At 40.3% G+C, this 14,785-nt stretch overlaps 1 protein-coding gene across 1 annotated transcript in view; it reads right to left on the reverse strand.

Moving 5' to 3' along the window:
- The window catches only part of LOC140756910 (uncharacterized), a 53,220-nt gene that overhangs the window by 33,717 nt on the left and 4,718 nt on the right, over nt 1–14,785 (reverse strand). Inside the window, 15 exon segments of the mRNA XM_083059031.1 lie at nt 415–586; nt 1,216–1,305; nt 1,821–1,931; nt 5,752–5,847; nt 6,636–6,771; nt 7,540–7,683; nt 8,015–8,142; nt 8,600–8,701; nt 9,351–9,479; nt 9,975–10,107; nt 11,170–11,340; nt 11,815–11,956; nt 12,315–12,464; nt 13,990–14,083; nt 14,575–14,712. Of these exon segments, the coding sequence (XP_082915157.1) occupies nt 415–586; nt 1,216–1,305; nt 1,821–1,931; nt 5,752–5,847; nt 6,636–6,771; nt 7,540–7,683; nt 8,015–8,142; nt 8,600–8,701; nt 9,351–9,479; nt 9,975–10,107; nt 11,170–11,340; nt 11,815–11,956; nt 12,315–12,464; nt 13,990–14,083; nt 14,575–14,712 (1,936 nt within the window).

Genomic DNA, 14,785 nt, shown 5'->3' on the forward strand with positions numbered 1-14,785 from the left:
ATTTTGTTATCATAATATGACAGTGATGGTGATGAAAATAATGATGACCGAAACTACAGTAAATTTGGTGACACCAGACATTGTCAGTGTTAACACTAAGGGCGGCCCAGACTACTAAAACAACAACAGCCACTCCCGCTTAACTCTCCAAAAACTGTTCACACAAGCGAGACGTTATAATGAGTTTTAACTATGGAAGATGACTAACGTCACGATGAGGAGACATTATGACAAGTAATTCTCCGGATATCCGAAGAAAAAGAAAGATATCCGTATCCGTATCCGCGGATCTGGACACCAAATATCGGTATCCGGATCTCTATCCGCGGATATACATTATTAACGATCCGGCACATCACTAATCCCAGACAGAGACCTTCGTTAATGACACTAATGATCATCATGACGACTAACGCTTGAGCTTGTTGACGGGCTCGGGCATGTCGGGGCGCGGCCACACCGCCACGTCCGCGATGCTGAAGGGCTTGCGCTTCAGCTCCGGCACGCTGTCCAGGAAGTGTTCGCACAGACGGGAGATTTTCGTGAAGTACAACACGCAAGCCTTGCCGCCATCTTGAAGACCCACCTGAGGGGTGGGGATAAGTTGCAAAGGTAAAATGTGTGGCAATTTTAGGCAATTTGTCAAGAGATGGCGCTGTAAATACTTTGAATCGCGGTATAAAAGTTTTATTAAATCTTGAATACATGACCACTCCCCGAGTTTAAAATTATGTATTTTCTCAAATTATGTATGTTATTTATGTATGTAATTATGTATGCCGGGAATAGAATGTGTTCATTTTCTAATACGTTGTAATGTTGTTTCCAAGGGGTATTAGACGATTTTCGGAAACTTGTCAAGAGATGGCGCTGCAAGTTATCTGTATCACGTTATCAATGTTTTCTAAAATCTTGCATATGTATATGACCTGAACGGCGAAATCCTAATAGATATTGATTAACGAAAAATACTGAAAAGGATTACTTTTTGATGAAAATTAAAATTACACTTAAAAAAATCCTGACTTAGGTCACAGATTTTGAACAAATATTCCGGAATCGAGACATTTCTAGATGTAACTGCAGAAGGTTCAACCACTTAAAAGACTCCCCTATATTAATTAAATTTCTTCCAAATCTTCCACTCCTTTGAACGCGTAATATACTTAAAGAAAGATTTTCTACACGTATAAATATATAAATGTCGCTTCTTACCCTATATCCATATCGGTCTGCGGGCCAGGGGTGGTAGACGTAGTACTTGCCACCCTCATTCCAGATAGCCACTTCATACTCGCCGGGTATCTAAAATACATATTTTTGAAATTTTAACAAACATTATAAATGAATTGTGTTTGTTTGTTACACTTTAACTACATACCCGTTTGTCATGATATTTTGTATACATGTTCTTAAAGGATCAAAAAAGAACATAGGGTAACTGAACGAACTTGGGAATGATAATCAGATTCGATTTAAATAAAACTTCAAGTAACGTTACTGCAACACACCACCGATCCAATTTATTAGAAGGTTAATGACGTCACAATTAAACTAATTACACATGAACGCCTGCATAAAATTAAAAGCAAAGTTTGTTTGTTATTAACTTTTCTATGTAGCTGATCTTAAACAGTAACTTTTATTCTGAAAAAAGTACCGTTCCCGAGGTATACAAAATAACTGACCACGAGCGAAGCCGCGGGTAAAATCTGTTTTAATCTATTCATAACTTCAAACAATATAGTATTATAATTTTTAGAACCAAATCATTTCCTCTCATTGGTCCGCCATATTGGATGGCGAGTGACGTCACAAACCTGCAAGAGGCCGGTGTCGCCCTCCTTGAAGAACTGCTCGATGCCGCGGCACAGATCAAACACCTTCGGGTCCGAGGAGATCAGCTTGCCCCACACCGCTATACCGCGCTCCTGTACATATACAAACACACACACACACACATAAAACATACTAAAAATACTCCTTTTTGGCCGACAGATACAAAATCGATACTATAAAGTTGGCTAGTAAATAATGCATATTTTTCAGTAAGGATTATTTGTTTTAAGATATGCAATATTTCGTGTCGTGTAATGTAGTATAATTTTGCAATCATTTCTTGTTTTGTACTAGTTTAAATACTTGCGCGTATGTCATTGATAGACGCACTCTTTTTAATGTTTTGTTAATCATACTAAAGAAATATAACTTCTTATAGTCAGCGCCAAACTGCTAGTCCGCTCTGAGTTGTTGCGAGCAGGTGTAGTCATACAATTTGCTATGGCGACGCGATTCATTACTATATTCAGAGCGGACTAGCAGTTTAACGCGGACTATACACTTATACATAAGTAAACACACGCTTTTATTTCATTAAAAAAAACGGGGAGGGCCTGTATCTGCTTCTTTCTGAACATAATTTTTGTGCATGAAATTTGTTAGTGAAAAACTAAAATTATGTATTTGAAGATTTCTTTTATATGTCTATGCTAAGCTGGACCCCCTTATATACCTTAACACATCAAATCAAATCAAATCAAATCATTTATTTTGCTTAATATAGGTATACAGTTGTTATATCCTCAAAATTGTCCTCTATATTACACCTCTTAGAGGTATGCAAAATTTTAATTAATACATAATTGTCTTCTTATTATTCAAATAAATTTTAAACAGTCAATTTATAATTTTAAAACATTAACATAACAATATTATTAAATTATTATTATTAAATTAATTATTATTAAATTATATATGTCATTATCATTCTATACATTGTCGTTTAAAAATTCTTTAACGGAATAGTACGCATTATCAATAAGGTGTAATTTAAGCAATCTTTTAAATTTATAGCCAGTTGCAGATTTTATATAATCAGGGAGTTTATTATATATTTTAGGACCCATACAAAATACACTGTTGTGGTAGAGCTTTGTTCTCGACTTTATTGTCCTTAATTTATTAATATTTCTAGTCAATGTTAATTTTTCGTAATTGTCAATATCTCCATTTACCATCGATGCAATCTCATATATATATAACGAAGGGAGAGTTAATATTTTTAAATTTCGAAAATGTGACTTACAAGAATCAGTTTGTCTTAATTTACATATAGAACGGATACATTTCTTTTGTGCCTTAAATGCCCTTTCAGCACTAACTGCGTTACCCCAAAAAATTATTCCATATCGCAACATACTTCCAACATACGCATGATATGCAGTTAAGGTTGTAGGTAGGTTCACAATCTTATTTAACTTGTATAAAGCAAACGAAAATGCATTTATTTTCTTACTAAGGTTTTCAATGTGTGTTTGCCAAGATAATTTATTGTCTATATGTAATCCTAAAAATTTAGTGGTATTTGTTTTCTGTATAGATTTGTTTTTATATTTTATATTTAAATTTCTCACTTGTGTGTTTTTATTCCTAAAATTAATCATGCACGTTTTTTCTAGGTTTATTATAAGGTTATTATTGCTTAACCAGTCAATTAACAGCTCTAGTGATTTATTAATTTGTACTGTCATCTGCAAATAATATCATCGGTTGTTCTATTGTTTTCGGAAAATCATTTATATAAATTAGAAAAAGTAATGGACCTAGAATACTTCCTTGGGGAACTCCGAAAAAAGTTTGTCTAGGTTTTGATTTATATTTTACTTCATTTTTATTTATGCAATCAATTTTACTAATTTCTGTGATGAGTTTTCTTCCAGTGAGGTATGATTTGATAAGATTAAGTGGATTGCTTCTTACACCATAGGTTTCTAGTTTATTAATTAATATAGTGTGGTCAACATAATCAAATGCCCTAGTCATGTCCATGAAAATTGATGTTACCTGTCTTTTATTATCTAAATTTGTCATTATTGTTTTTAATAAATTTATGACCGCTGTATTTATCGACTTATTAAATCCCAGTTGTTCGTCAGCTAAAATTTTGAATTTCTCTAAATATGAATATAGATGATTGTATATAACCTTCTCGAATACTTTAGATAGTACAGGAATAAGAGCAAAGGGGCGGTAGTTTACCATTTCCTTACTATCATGTTTTTTGTATACTGGTTTTATTATTGTTAGTTTTAGTCTGTCTGGAAATGTGCCCTGTTCGATACACAGGTTTAAAATATGACTTAGTACAGGAGAAATTATATCTGCAACATATTTAATTGTTTTTGTATTGAGTTCATCATATCCAGTGCTGTTTGTATTTTTTAAAGACTTGATTACTTGTAAAATGTCCCCTACACATGTAGGGCTTAAATAAAAGGAATTTGATGTAGTATTTTTAATCATGTTTCTACATTTAACATTTTTTTTCGTACAATTATGATGTATTTCATCTAAAAAGAAGTCGTTAAACGCCTGTGCTATGACTTGTGGATCAGACACAAACCTATTATTTATTTTAATTGTATCTATTTGCTGTCGCGGAATATTATTAATGTTATTATTTATGATATTCCAAGTTGCCTTAGCTTTATTTGGAGCAATGTTTATAGAATAATTATTGTGGGATTTTTGAGTTAATTTAATTATCTGTTTTAATCTTTTATTATATATCTTAAACTTGTCACTATCTTTTTTGTTCTTAGTAAGCCTAGCATTCCATAGAAGTTTTCTTTTAATTTTGGTGCAGGTTCTTATGCCCTTTGATATCCATGGATGTCGCTTAACTATAGGTATTTTCACTTTAATTAAAGGGAAACATAATTTGTAGAATAATTGAAATATGTCATGAAAATTATTATAAGCTAAGTTTGCGTCAGATATAGAATAAACTTCATTAAATGATAGATTTTTTAAGGAGTTATAAAATTTAACCATGTTTTCTTTATTATAGCTTCGTTTCTGAGTATACCAGTGATTAAGAAAATAGCTTTTTTTCACCGGAAGTTGTAAAATTTGTGCAGTGTGATCAGATAAAGCTAAATCAAGTACGAAGCTATTGGAGTTAGGTATATTATGCGCAAAATTGTCTATACAAGTTTTGCTACACAAGCGTGTTGGAACCTCTATACACAACTGTAGATTATAAGTACTTAATATTTGCTCAAATGATATTGATTCTTTATTTTTCTTCAATCTGTCGATATTAAAATCTCCACATAATATTATTCTGTGATTTTTAGTACATAATTTACAAAGTAATTCGTCAAGTCTATTAAAGAACATGTCAATGATCGTTAGATTCTTTTTTGGAGACCTGTAGATACATATGATAATTATTTTATGATCTATTAGTTCTATTGCACTACATTCGAAAATATTTGCAATATTATACAATTCTATGTCTGAAATATTTCGAAACTTATGTCCTTTCCGTACTAAAATACATGAACCACCTGCCCTATTTTCCCTTACATAGAATGAAGCTAAGTTAAAATTTGTTATACATACATAGTCTATATCACTTAATATCATATTGTGTTCGGTAATACACAAAACGTCAATAAATATGTTACTATTACTTGATAGATCATTAAGGGAAACGAGAAGATCATCAGCTTTTGTATATAATCCATTGATATTTTGATGTAGTATTGTAATTTTCTTATAAACGAAAAAGATTATTATTATTATTTGATGTATCACAGATAATATGATCCGTTTGCGTACTTTTGTCTATCTTTGTAGTTGAGTGAGTAGTGGCCAGATCGGTTTGTATGCATTTGTTGAATGTATGTTTACTCTCACTTTTCCCTTTGTTATATGCACACATACTGTGTATACCTTAACACATACCTTATGTATATACTCCTGGTCGCGTATCCTGAAAGTTTCCTTCAATTCTCCAAGGACCAGTCGACGGATAGGACCTCCCCTCTCCACTAGGGACTCCTGAAAATATATTACAAACAAAATTATAGACGGTGTAAGGATCTTTGTATTCTAGTTGTGGTATAAGGAATGTCATGTATAAGTGTATCTCTTTGCTCAATACAATTAGTGTTAAGCGCTGCTGTGTTCCGCTTTGAAGGGTTTGGTAAGGGTGACATTATTTTCAGAGTCATTCTAGTTTAATCCTCAGGCATAACGGCTAATTTGCGGCTGACTTCAGGTATATTTCAATGTTTTGTGGGATTGATTACAGAATACAGATGTCCGTGGACAGTAGCCACTTATCATCAAACGGATTGCTTTCTCATTTGCTATACTTGGTCAACTCAATGGAATATATCCTAACCCTCCTCACTCTGAGCGGAGACCCGTGCCCAGCAGGGTTAGTGTGTCAGTGTGTCCTCACCCGGTAGAAGTTGTACCCAAGGTCCAGCATCTCGTCCAGCATGTCCTCGTTCCACGCGCGGACTAACAACCGCCGCAATGTTCCCAGTCTTGAACACTTGCTAACTAACCTAACCTAACATAACCCTACTCATTGGCTGTGTGTCCTCACCCGGTAGAGGTTTTGTATCCGAGGTCCAACGTCTTGTCCAGCACAGCTCATGGATTCCTCTTAGCTACGAGAGCATCGGCGAGAGTATGGTGGACTCCTACCGGCTAAAACCCCACGGTGTTCCTCTGTACGCCCCTTGTCGGGACCAGGTACGCTAACACTAACCTAACCTAACCCTACTCATTGGGTAAGTGACCAGTGGCCAGCAGTGTCAGTGTGCCAGTGCGCTCACCCGGTAGAAGTTGTACCCGAGGTCCAGCGTCTCGTCCAGCACGTCCTCGTTCCACGCGCGGGCTCGCAGTCGACGGAGCGTCCCCATCGCGGCCACACAACACGGTATCGCGGTGAACGTCTTGAATACTTGATAACTGGAACATGTAAAGAACGTTGATACATCTTCAAAGAACGTGTTAATACGTCATATAGCGACACACACTTTCCCTCAAAAATCGACTATAGTTGGGGTTATTACGAACACGTGCGAGCTGAGCCATAAATCATTTTATGATGTTTTATGATTTTATGATGTAATGGCCCGACTATAGTCGCTAATCTGCAACACCTCAAACCATGCAGCCCTTCAGCAGCCATTATCACAAAATCTTACACACCTATTCAACTCATTTTGTATTTTTCCCCCTAATCCTTTTTCCCCTAAAGTCTTTTACTACCCAACGTTCCTCATGACTTTCCCCCGTCGTCTATGTCATATTTCTGGGAACTTCTCCCATTGTGCACGTAACTCATTTTCATTTTACCCCCAATCCACTTTACTTTCTTACATCACATTACATAAACTCTCCCCTTATTACACTGTTAACTTCCCCACATATATGTACTACTACCCAACCTCCCCCTTATTGAATCCTATCTATACGTACTTAACAACCCCTCATCATAGCAAAGGGGAGCCCTGTGCTGACCCTCCGTTAACGATATCGACTCCCCTATTCCCCCCCTGCCCGAAAGCTGGCCATGTGCTTGGTGCCCCTCAGCATCAACGATAGCGACCCCCTCCTCCTATATTCCCCCTTCACCGGTAGTTGACCATATGCCTGGTACTCCTTAGCATTACCATAGCGACCCCCACCCCTCCTGGATAGAAGATCCCCCTCTCACCGGGATCCCCCACTCACCGGTAACTGGCCATGTGGCGGGTGCCTCTCAGCAGCCACTTGTCCACGTCGAGCTGCTGGTACTGCGAGTGGAAGTTCTTGTCCGCGATCTCCACGTAGCTGTGCAGCACCGTCTCCGACTTAGGCCGGGGGATCATGTCGTCTCTGGTGAAACAGGGGGGTAACAATTATTACACATTGACCATTATTATTGAGTAGTAGCCGAGTATGCAGTCCACCTGATTGTAAGTGGCTACTGTCGCCCATGAACATTTTTAATCAACCCCAGATAGGATTAAATATTTCTACCTGAAGTCGGCCACAGATGCGTCGCTACCCCTGAGGACTAAGTTGAAACGCCTCGGAATATATGTCTCCCTCACTACACCCTTCAAACCAAACTACGGCGTTTAACACTGCTGTTATAAAGCGAATTATCACTTTGTTTGTGTTGAGAGATATTTAAAAAAATATATGATGATGATGGCATACTCACCTTCCATAAGCATGTCCGTCGGATTGGGGGCAGTAGAGGAAGAAGTCCTCGCCGCGCATCTGCATGATCTGCTCCAGCGTGGGGCCGGGGGGCGCCCGCTCGGGGGGCAGCGGCAGCGTGGGGGGCGGCTGGGGGACAGGAGGGGGGTGATGAGAGGGGAAAGGGGGGAGAGGGGGGAACTAACGAAGGGAGAGATAGTGTGCCGGGTTCCCGCAACTCGTCAACAGATGGCGTTACAAAAGCACGCTATGGTAATTTCCACAAATCATGAGATTATGCTATGAATCATGCTATCGAAGTTTTCTCAATATCTTCCATATTCCGAACTGACTGTCGGAGCGCGGCCGCTGTACGAGCATGATCACATAGCCACAGAGTGATCTCCCACCGATAAAGTATGAAAGATTATTATTTTTGGTTCTGAATTTGGAACTGAAACCGCACGATAACATTGGACGTAAGTAGAACACTTGAACGTGATCAAATATAAATTGTCTCTATACTCATTAAATCACTAGATAATCACTAAATAGGAGGAGCTACTTTTTCTCATGTAGAGTCGGGTTTATGTTTAAGATGACTCACTTCTTTGGGCATCTTCTGGTAGAAGTCGCGGACCTTCTTCCGGGAGGTGGCCCTGGAGGTGGCCAGGCTCACCGCGCTCAGCGAGCACTGGGGATACTTGCCCTGATGGGGGAAAGGAGGAAGTTATTTTTAAAGGTGGTTCCGTACATCCATCTGTAGTAATACCCCACCAGTCGTTTTCGAGTTTGTTTTTTATAATATAGGGGTAGCAGACGAGCATGCAGTTCACATGATGGTCAGTGGCTACGGCCGCCCATGGACAACTTTAATAACAACACCAGATAGAATTAGATAGACCTGAGGTCAGCTACAGATGCGCCGCTGCCCCTGAGGACTGCAAGTTGGAACGCCTCGGATAAGTATGTCTCCCTTACCACACCCTTCAAACCAGAACACAGCAGCGCTTGGCACTGCTGTTATAAGGCAGATATAGGTGTGGCGGCGATGCCGCCGGAGTCGACCCGCACAGGGTTCTACCAGCTTATATCTACGCGCTAAGTTGTTTATCTATCGTGTACAGTCCGCACCTAAGTTCTAGTCCACTCTGTCGTTGTTGCGCGCAGGTTTAGTCAGTATATACTCCGTAGCAACAATAAGGGCACACTAACTGCGCCATGTCCCCGCGGGCGAGAGCGGGCAGCGGAGGGTGCCGAAGGGCCCGCTGTCGTATTCCCGCTGATATCTACAATTACGTTGCCACGCGACTCGTTTCTATATTCAGAGCGGACTACAAGTTCGGCGCGGAGTGTACCTCCTTGATCTTCTTCTCGATGAGCGCGTTGATGTTCATGCTGTCCCACTCGCTGCGGCAGTGGACGTGCAGCGCCTTCATGTCCAGCTCGTACGTCGGCTCCCGCAGGAGAGGCTCCCGTTGGACCACCTGGAAATACAATTTCACTACCTCAAGAATATTTACCATACATTGATTTAGGCCTTACGCTATTTACGCTCACAGCCCCACATTTACAATAGAATTTGAAAATATCATTTTAGGAATTGATACATGGGTACCCGGGAGCAAAAAATCATTACTAGATTTAAAAAAAAATGGTTCTCTATGCCAGCTTCACTTTTAAATGGTCCTGCGAGCAGGATGAATTTAATATTAAAAAACATCGATCCATGCATTGATTAATCTGTCTAACTTTAATTTAATGTAATTAGTTTTGTACCATATTAATTAAAGTAAAATAAATAAATGCATTTCTTACTACAACTATACAAATCTCATGTTATACAGATAAAAGTTGTTTATTTTGTTAATATAGCAAAAATTATCTATTACACACTTACAGTAGACAACATATAAGAAATTAGAATACATAATAAAAATAATTTACAAAAATAATCTATAGTAATGCATAGGGTCCATTACCTCAACCTCGGTGAGTGTGATGGCAGGTCTAGGGTTGCCGTGCTTGGCCGCCTCCAGGTCTCCGTAGTGCGCGAGGAAGTCCAGTACGAACGACGAGATTCCCGCGTACCTTAGGAAGGCACCAGCCCCGGACCTACGCACAGAAGGTAAATCTACGATAATCCTCTAATAAGATTTGACGTACTTTTTCTGTCTTTTTCTATCATTATCTTGTCTTATCTCTATCATTTACTTCTCACTCTCACTCTCAGAACAATACACATTCACGCACGCACCAACATACATATATACACCACATAGACATACAATAATATCTCGCTCTTTTTTTCGCCTTTATCTTTGTCTCTTTTTTCCTCTTAAATCACGCTGTTTCTCTCTCCTTCTTATACTCAGTACATCTTTCTTATTCCCATCTGTTTATCATCGAGTCACGTTTTCTCTCTCTCTCTTTCTCCTTCATTTCTGGCCGTCTTTGTATCATTTTCTCTCTCTTTCTTCATTTCATCTCTATGTTTCTTTTAAATTTCCTCTCTCTCTATCTCCGTCTTCCCTAAAGCTCTCTCAATGCCAACCTCTCCCGTATCACTGTGCCCCCCTCCCATCCCCCCTTATACTCACAGCCTCTCCGGTTGCATGTGCGGGTGCAGCATAAAGCGGACGGTGCGCCTCCACAGGAGGAAGTGACAACACCAACATGTAGGTCGCGCCTTGACGCTTCACACACACAAATATACAGAGACTGTGCTTCACACACAGAAAAGCACAAAGAGAAACACATGCACAAACATTATCATAATAAAACACGATCAAACGCGTACTAACATACACAAACATAACTATGTCTCCGTCTTTTCTCCGCTCTTTCTCTCTGTTACACACACACGATCTCATACCTACCTAGCTCGGTTCTTCCTTTCTGTCTCATTATCTATCACACTTAGCGCATCTTCCTTATTCTCTCTCATTTTTTAAATGCTGGAACATTGTATTTCTTTCCATTCCATTTTTGCCTGTCTTTGTAACGTTATCTCTATCTCTTTCTTCATTTCACCTCTGTCTTTCACTTAAATTTTCATTCTCTCTCCCTCTCTGTCTCTCTCTCACTCCTTCACTGCCTCTCTTTCTCTTACCCTCGTTCTCACTCAATTTCACCCTCTCCCTCACCACTGTATCCCCTTCCTCCTTCTACACTTACAATTTGTCCGGTTGTCCGACCTCGTTCAGCATATGCGGATCAAACATGTAGCAGACGGTGCGCACCGCACTAGCGGCCTCGGGCGGCGGCGGGTGGCCCCACAGGAGGAAGTGACGGTTGCCCGCGGACAACACGAACATGTAGGTCGCGCCTTGACGCTTCTCCATTAACCTGGGGGTTGAAAAAAGGGGGTTAACTGATGGAGTTATAGGATAAAATTAAACATACTTGCAGGATTAATCCCGATATATTACGTGGCATATGTACACTCAATATAACATACACTTGAAAGAACATATCAAAAGTGTCACATATTATATTAACATATAAATCAATTTACATTGAGTTTATGTATCTGCATCATTAACTATCGGAGGGTGTATTGGTGTCAATTTACTTTAAATACGAAAACGGAAATTCTGCCCAAAAACAAAGAAAACCCATAATCTAGGGCCTCAGTTCCGAGGCACAGACAAAACAGAAGAATAGGATGCCTCCCTACCAGGTGGACTGACATGAAGAGGTTGGCAGGATATACTTGATACAGTAATCGTTCTCAACCTCTTAAGACCGGTCGGAATAGCGTAGATAAGGTAAGGCCTAAGTCCAGCAGTGGACTTGCAAAGCCCGATGGATGGTACTCACGCCATGAGGTCGGGCTCCGCCTGTATGTTGTCCGGGTGCTTCGCCAGCAGCCCCCTCTCCAGCTCCGTCATCTTCACCGTGTAGCGGGTGTCGTGCAAGTAGAACGAGGTCAGCAGCTGGTTCAGCTGCAACTGGGGCTTACCTGCAAATAGTAAGATAGCAAACCTTAATAGTCATATTAAACACTAACTTTTACCCACGGCTTTTCTCGCAGCGATTTTTATCCATGATACTTTCTTTGGGATAAAAGCGGGTACCTTTTCAGAAACCCTCAGAAGGAACGCGTGTATGAAATTTCATGACAATCGGTTGCGTAGTTAAGGCGTGAAAGTGTAGCAAGCAAACAAACTCTCATTCTCATGGAAATTGGTAAACGTCACACACTCTTCTTCATATTATTATATCGTCGATCAGCTCGTCCACGTTGCTCCGCTCCTCACCAGCTTTGCGGGTGTCTCCCCCCTACCCCCCGCCTCCCCTATCCCCCCTCTCTCCCTCACCCTTGTAGCACTTCATGGCGAGCATGCACTGCCTGTAGTATCTGTCGCCCACGTCGATCAGCTCGTCCACGTCGCTCCTCACCAGCTGGGCGGGGGTCTTCTCGTCCAGCAGTGCTCGGCAGGCCACTGCTATGCAGGCTGTTTGAGCACCTGGAAATATTGATGGATTATTTTTAAACGACGTTCCAAGTGTCAATGGACACTGTTTGTCGATCCGCGTGGTGGAGCGGTCATTGTACCGGTCTGACGCGCAAAGGGTTCCGGGTACGATCCCCGGCCAGACTATGTGTCTCTCTGACTCTGAATGATGAATTTAGATATTCTGGGTCTGGGTGTTTGTATATTCGTCATTGTGTGTGTCCAAGGCACTCAGAATACAGGGAATCCTAGTGTGGGGCAGTGAGTGTAGAAAGCGTATTATGTTACTGTGACCAATGGATATAACCAACTCTATTCAGTGATACTACCTGAATTCGATTAGGAAAGGAACGAACGGTTGATAAAGCGGGAGCGAATCAATTAATTATTAAAATGATGCATTCATGATCTGATACAATTATTGAATGAATGGAAAGATGAGTGAAAGTTTGAATAAAATGAATTAAGTGACGACTGATAGATTTATTTATTGGATGTAAGTATAAAAGAATGAATATTGATTAATTGAATGAACGAACGGTAAATTAATGTTAACGATAAAATAATAAAACCTTTTTTATTAAAGTGCTAAATTCAAAAAATTAAATATACTTTTTGAATGAATGAGTAAGTAAATAAATATTTCCATCAATGACCAAACAATATAACTGCTGGAAATTAGAATAATAAAATGAATGGATGTATGAATACTTATAAATTATTTTCACAATATTAATAAATTAATTTTCGCAATCGGTCACAAATGTGTTTTGCGTATTTCGCGTAAGTCCCACTCCGCACCACTCCCTCGAAACCAAAACACAGCAGCGCTACACGTCTAAGGTAGTGTGGCGACATCCCGCTTCTCGTCAAGAGATGGCGCCACGAGTATTCTGAATCACGCTATCGAAATTTTCTAAACATTTTGTACATGTATAAGTTCCGAACTGTGACTGTCGGAGCACGGCCGCTGTCCAGGCATGATCACAAAGCCTCCAGATAGATGACCCTCCATCAAAGTAGAAACAAGTGGCTATGGTGCCTCCGGAGTCTATCCCTGTAGTTCCGGGACAAGAATAGGGCTACGGTATCCCCTGCCTGTCGTAAGAGGCGACTAAAAGGGGGCTTCTGGGGTCGTGGGTGGCAAGAGTGGGAGCTCGAACCACCCAGCCAACGGCCCCGGGAAGGACGGCGGTATGTGTGGTCGCATACCGTCGTATGCACCAGACGGTGCGGTGAGCGATAAGCTCACCTGGGCGGAGCCCGACGGGGCAATGCGCTAAGAGGACTCCGGTTGCGTTCCTTTGGAGATCCCGGAGTCCTCTACGCAGCGCTGAGGACGGCCACCGGGGGGGTTTTAGTGCGGTAAGAGTCCCACATAACCCTGTGTCGCTCCCAAGGCATCGGGTACCTTTTGAAGGTTTCCCCCTCGTCAACAAAAAAAAAAAAAAAAAAATGGTGCCTCCGGAGTCAATCCTGTCGGGTTCTACTACCTTCCAAATGCCTGTAATATCTGTAAAACTAAGTTTAATCCTACCACAAGTTGTAGAAGAATACTTCTTGGAGTTGCATCCGATGCTGCCCTGCAACATCATCTTGTTCTTTTCCACTTGAACGAAATTGTTCCAAATCTGAAAAAAAAACATTTTTTGCTTTATTCATTGACTCTGTTATCTGTTTTTTGTACAGATAAAGTTTGAAAACTTTATCTGTACCTGTCCCAAAAAACAAGTCTATGTCTATATTAATAGTGCTACAATGGTGTGCGAGATAAATGTAAAATAATTATAGTTTAAAAACTAGAAACCACGCTAAAATCGCACAAGGAAAATAGTTAATCCTGAAGAGGAGAATGAGATAAAATTATTACAATAGTGTATTGTCATAGGTTCTCGATAATTGTTAAAAAAATAAAATTAATCGGACCGTTCAAAGTGGGTAAAAATCGAGTTCAAATATTCCGTTACACATACATTCATACATAGGTATGTACAACACAATAAAAGCGTGGTAAAAAAAGAAGAAAATTTGGTGGTACGGAACCCTAAAGGCTCGAAATCTTAAAAAGCAAACAAAGCACTATTGTAACGTCATTCATCATAATTATCATCATAACGCAAACCTTCTTAAGCTTCGCATAGTCGTACAGCGGCCGCGTGAGCTCCTCCCGCGGGATGCGCGGCAGCCTCGCGCGGCGGCGGCGGCGGCGCCGCTGCGGCGGCACCCAGCGACGCAGGGTCAGCTCCGGGCGCTCTATCACCTGGAATACGTCTCGACTGTACCCTGGATCCTGGACTATACTAAGGATGGTTGTAATTATTGTAATATTGTAT

This window comes from Epargyreus clarus, unplaced genomic scaffold (assembly GCF_041222505.1).
Source record: "Epargyreus clarus isolate Ecla_fem2 unplaced genomic scaffold, WU_Ecla_fem_2.2 ptg000036l, whole genome shotgun sequence".
Taxonomy (NCBI): Eukaryota; Metazoa; Arthropoda; class Insecta; order Lepidoptera; family Hesperiidae; genus Epargyreus; species Epargyreus clarus.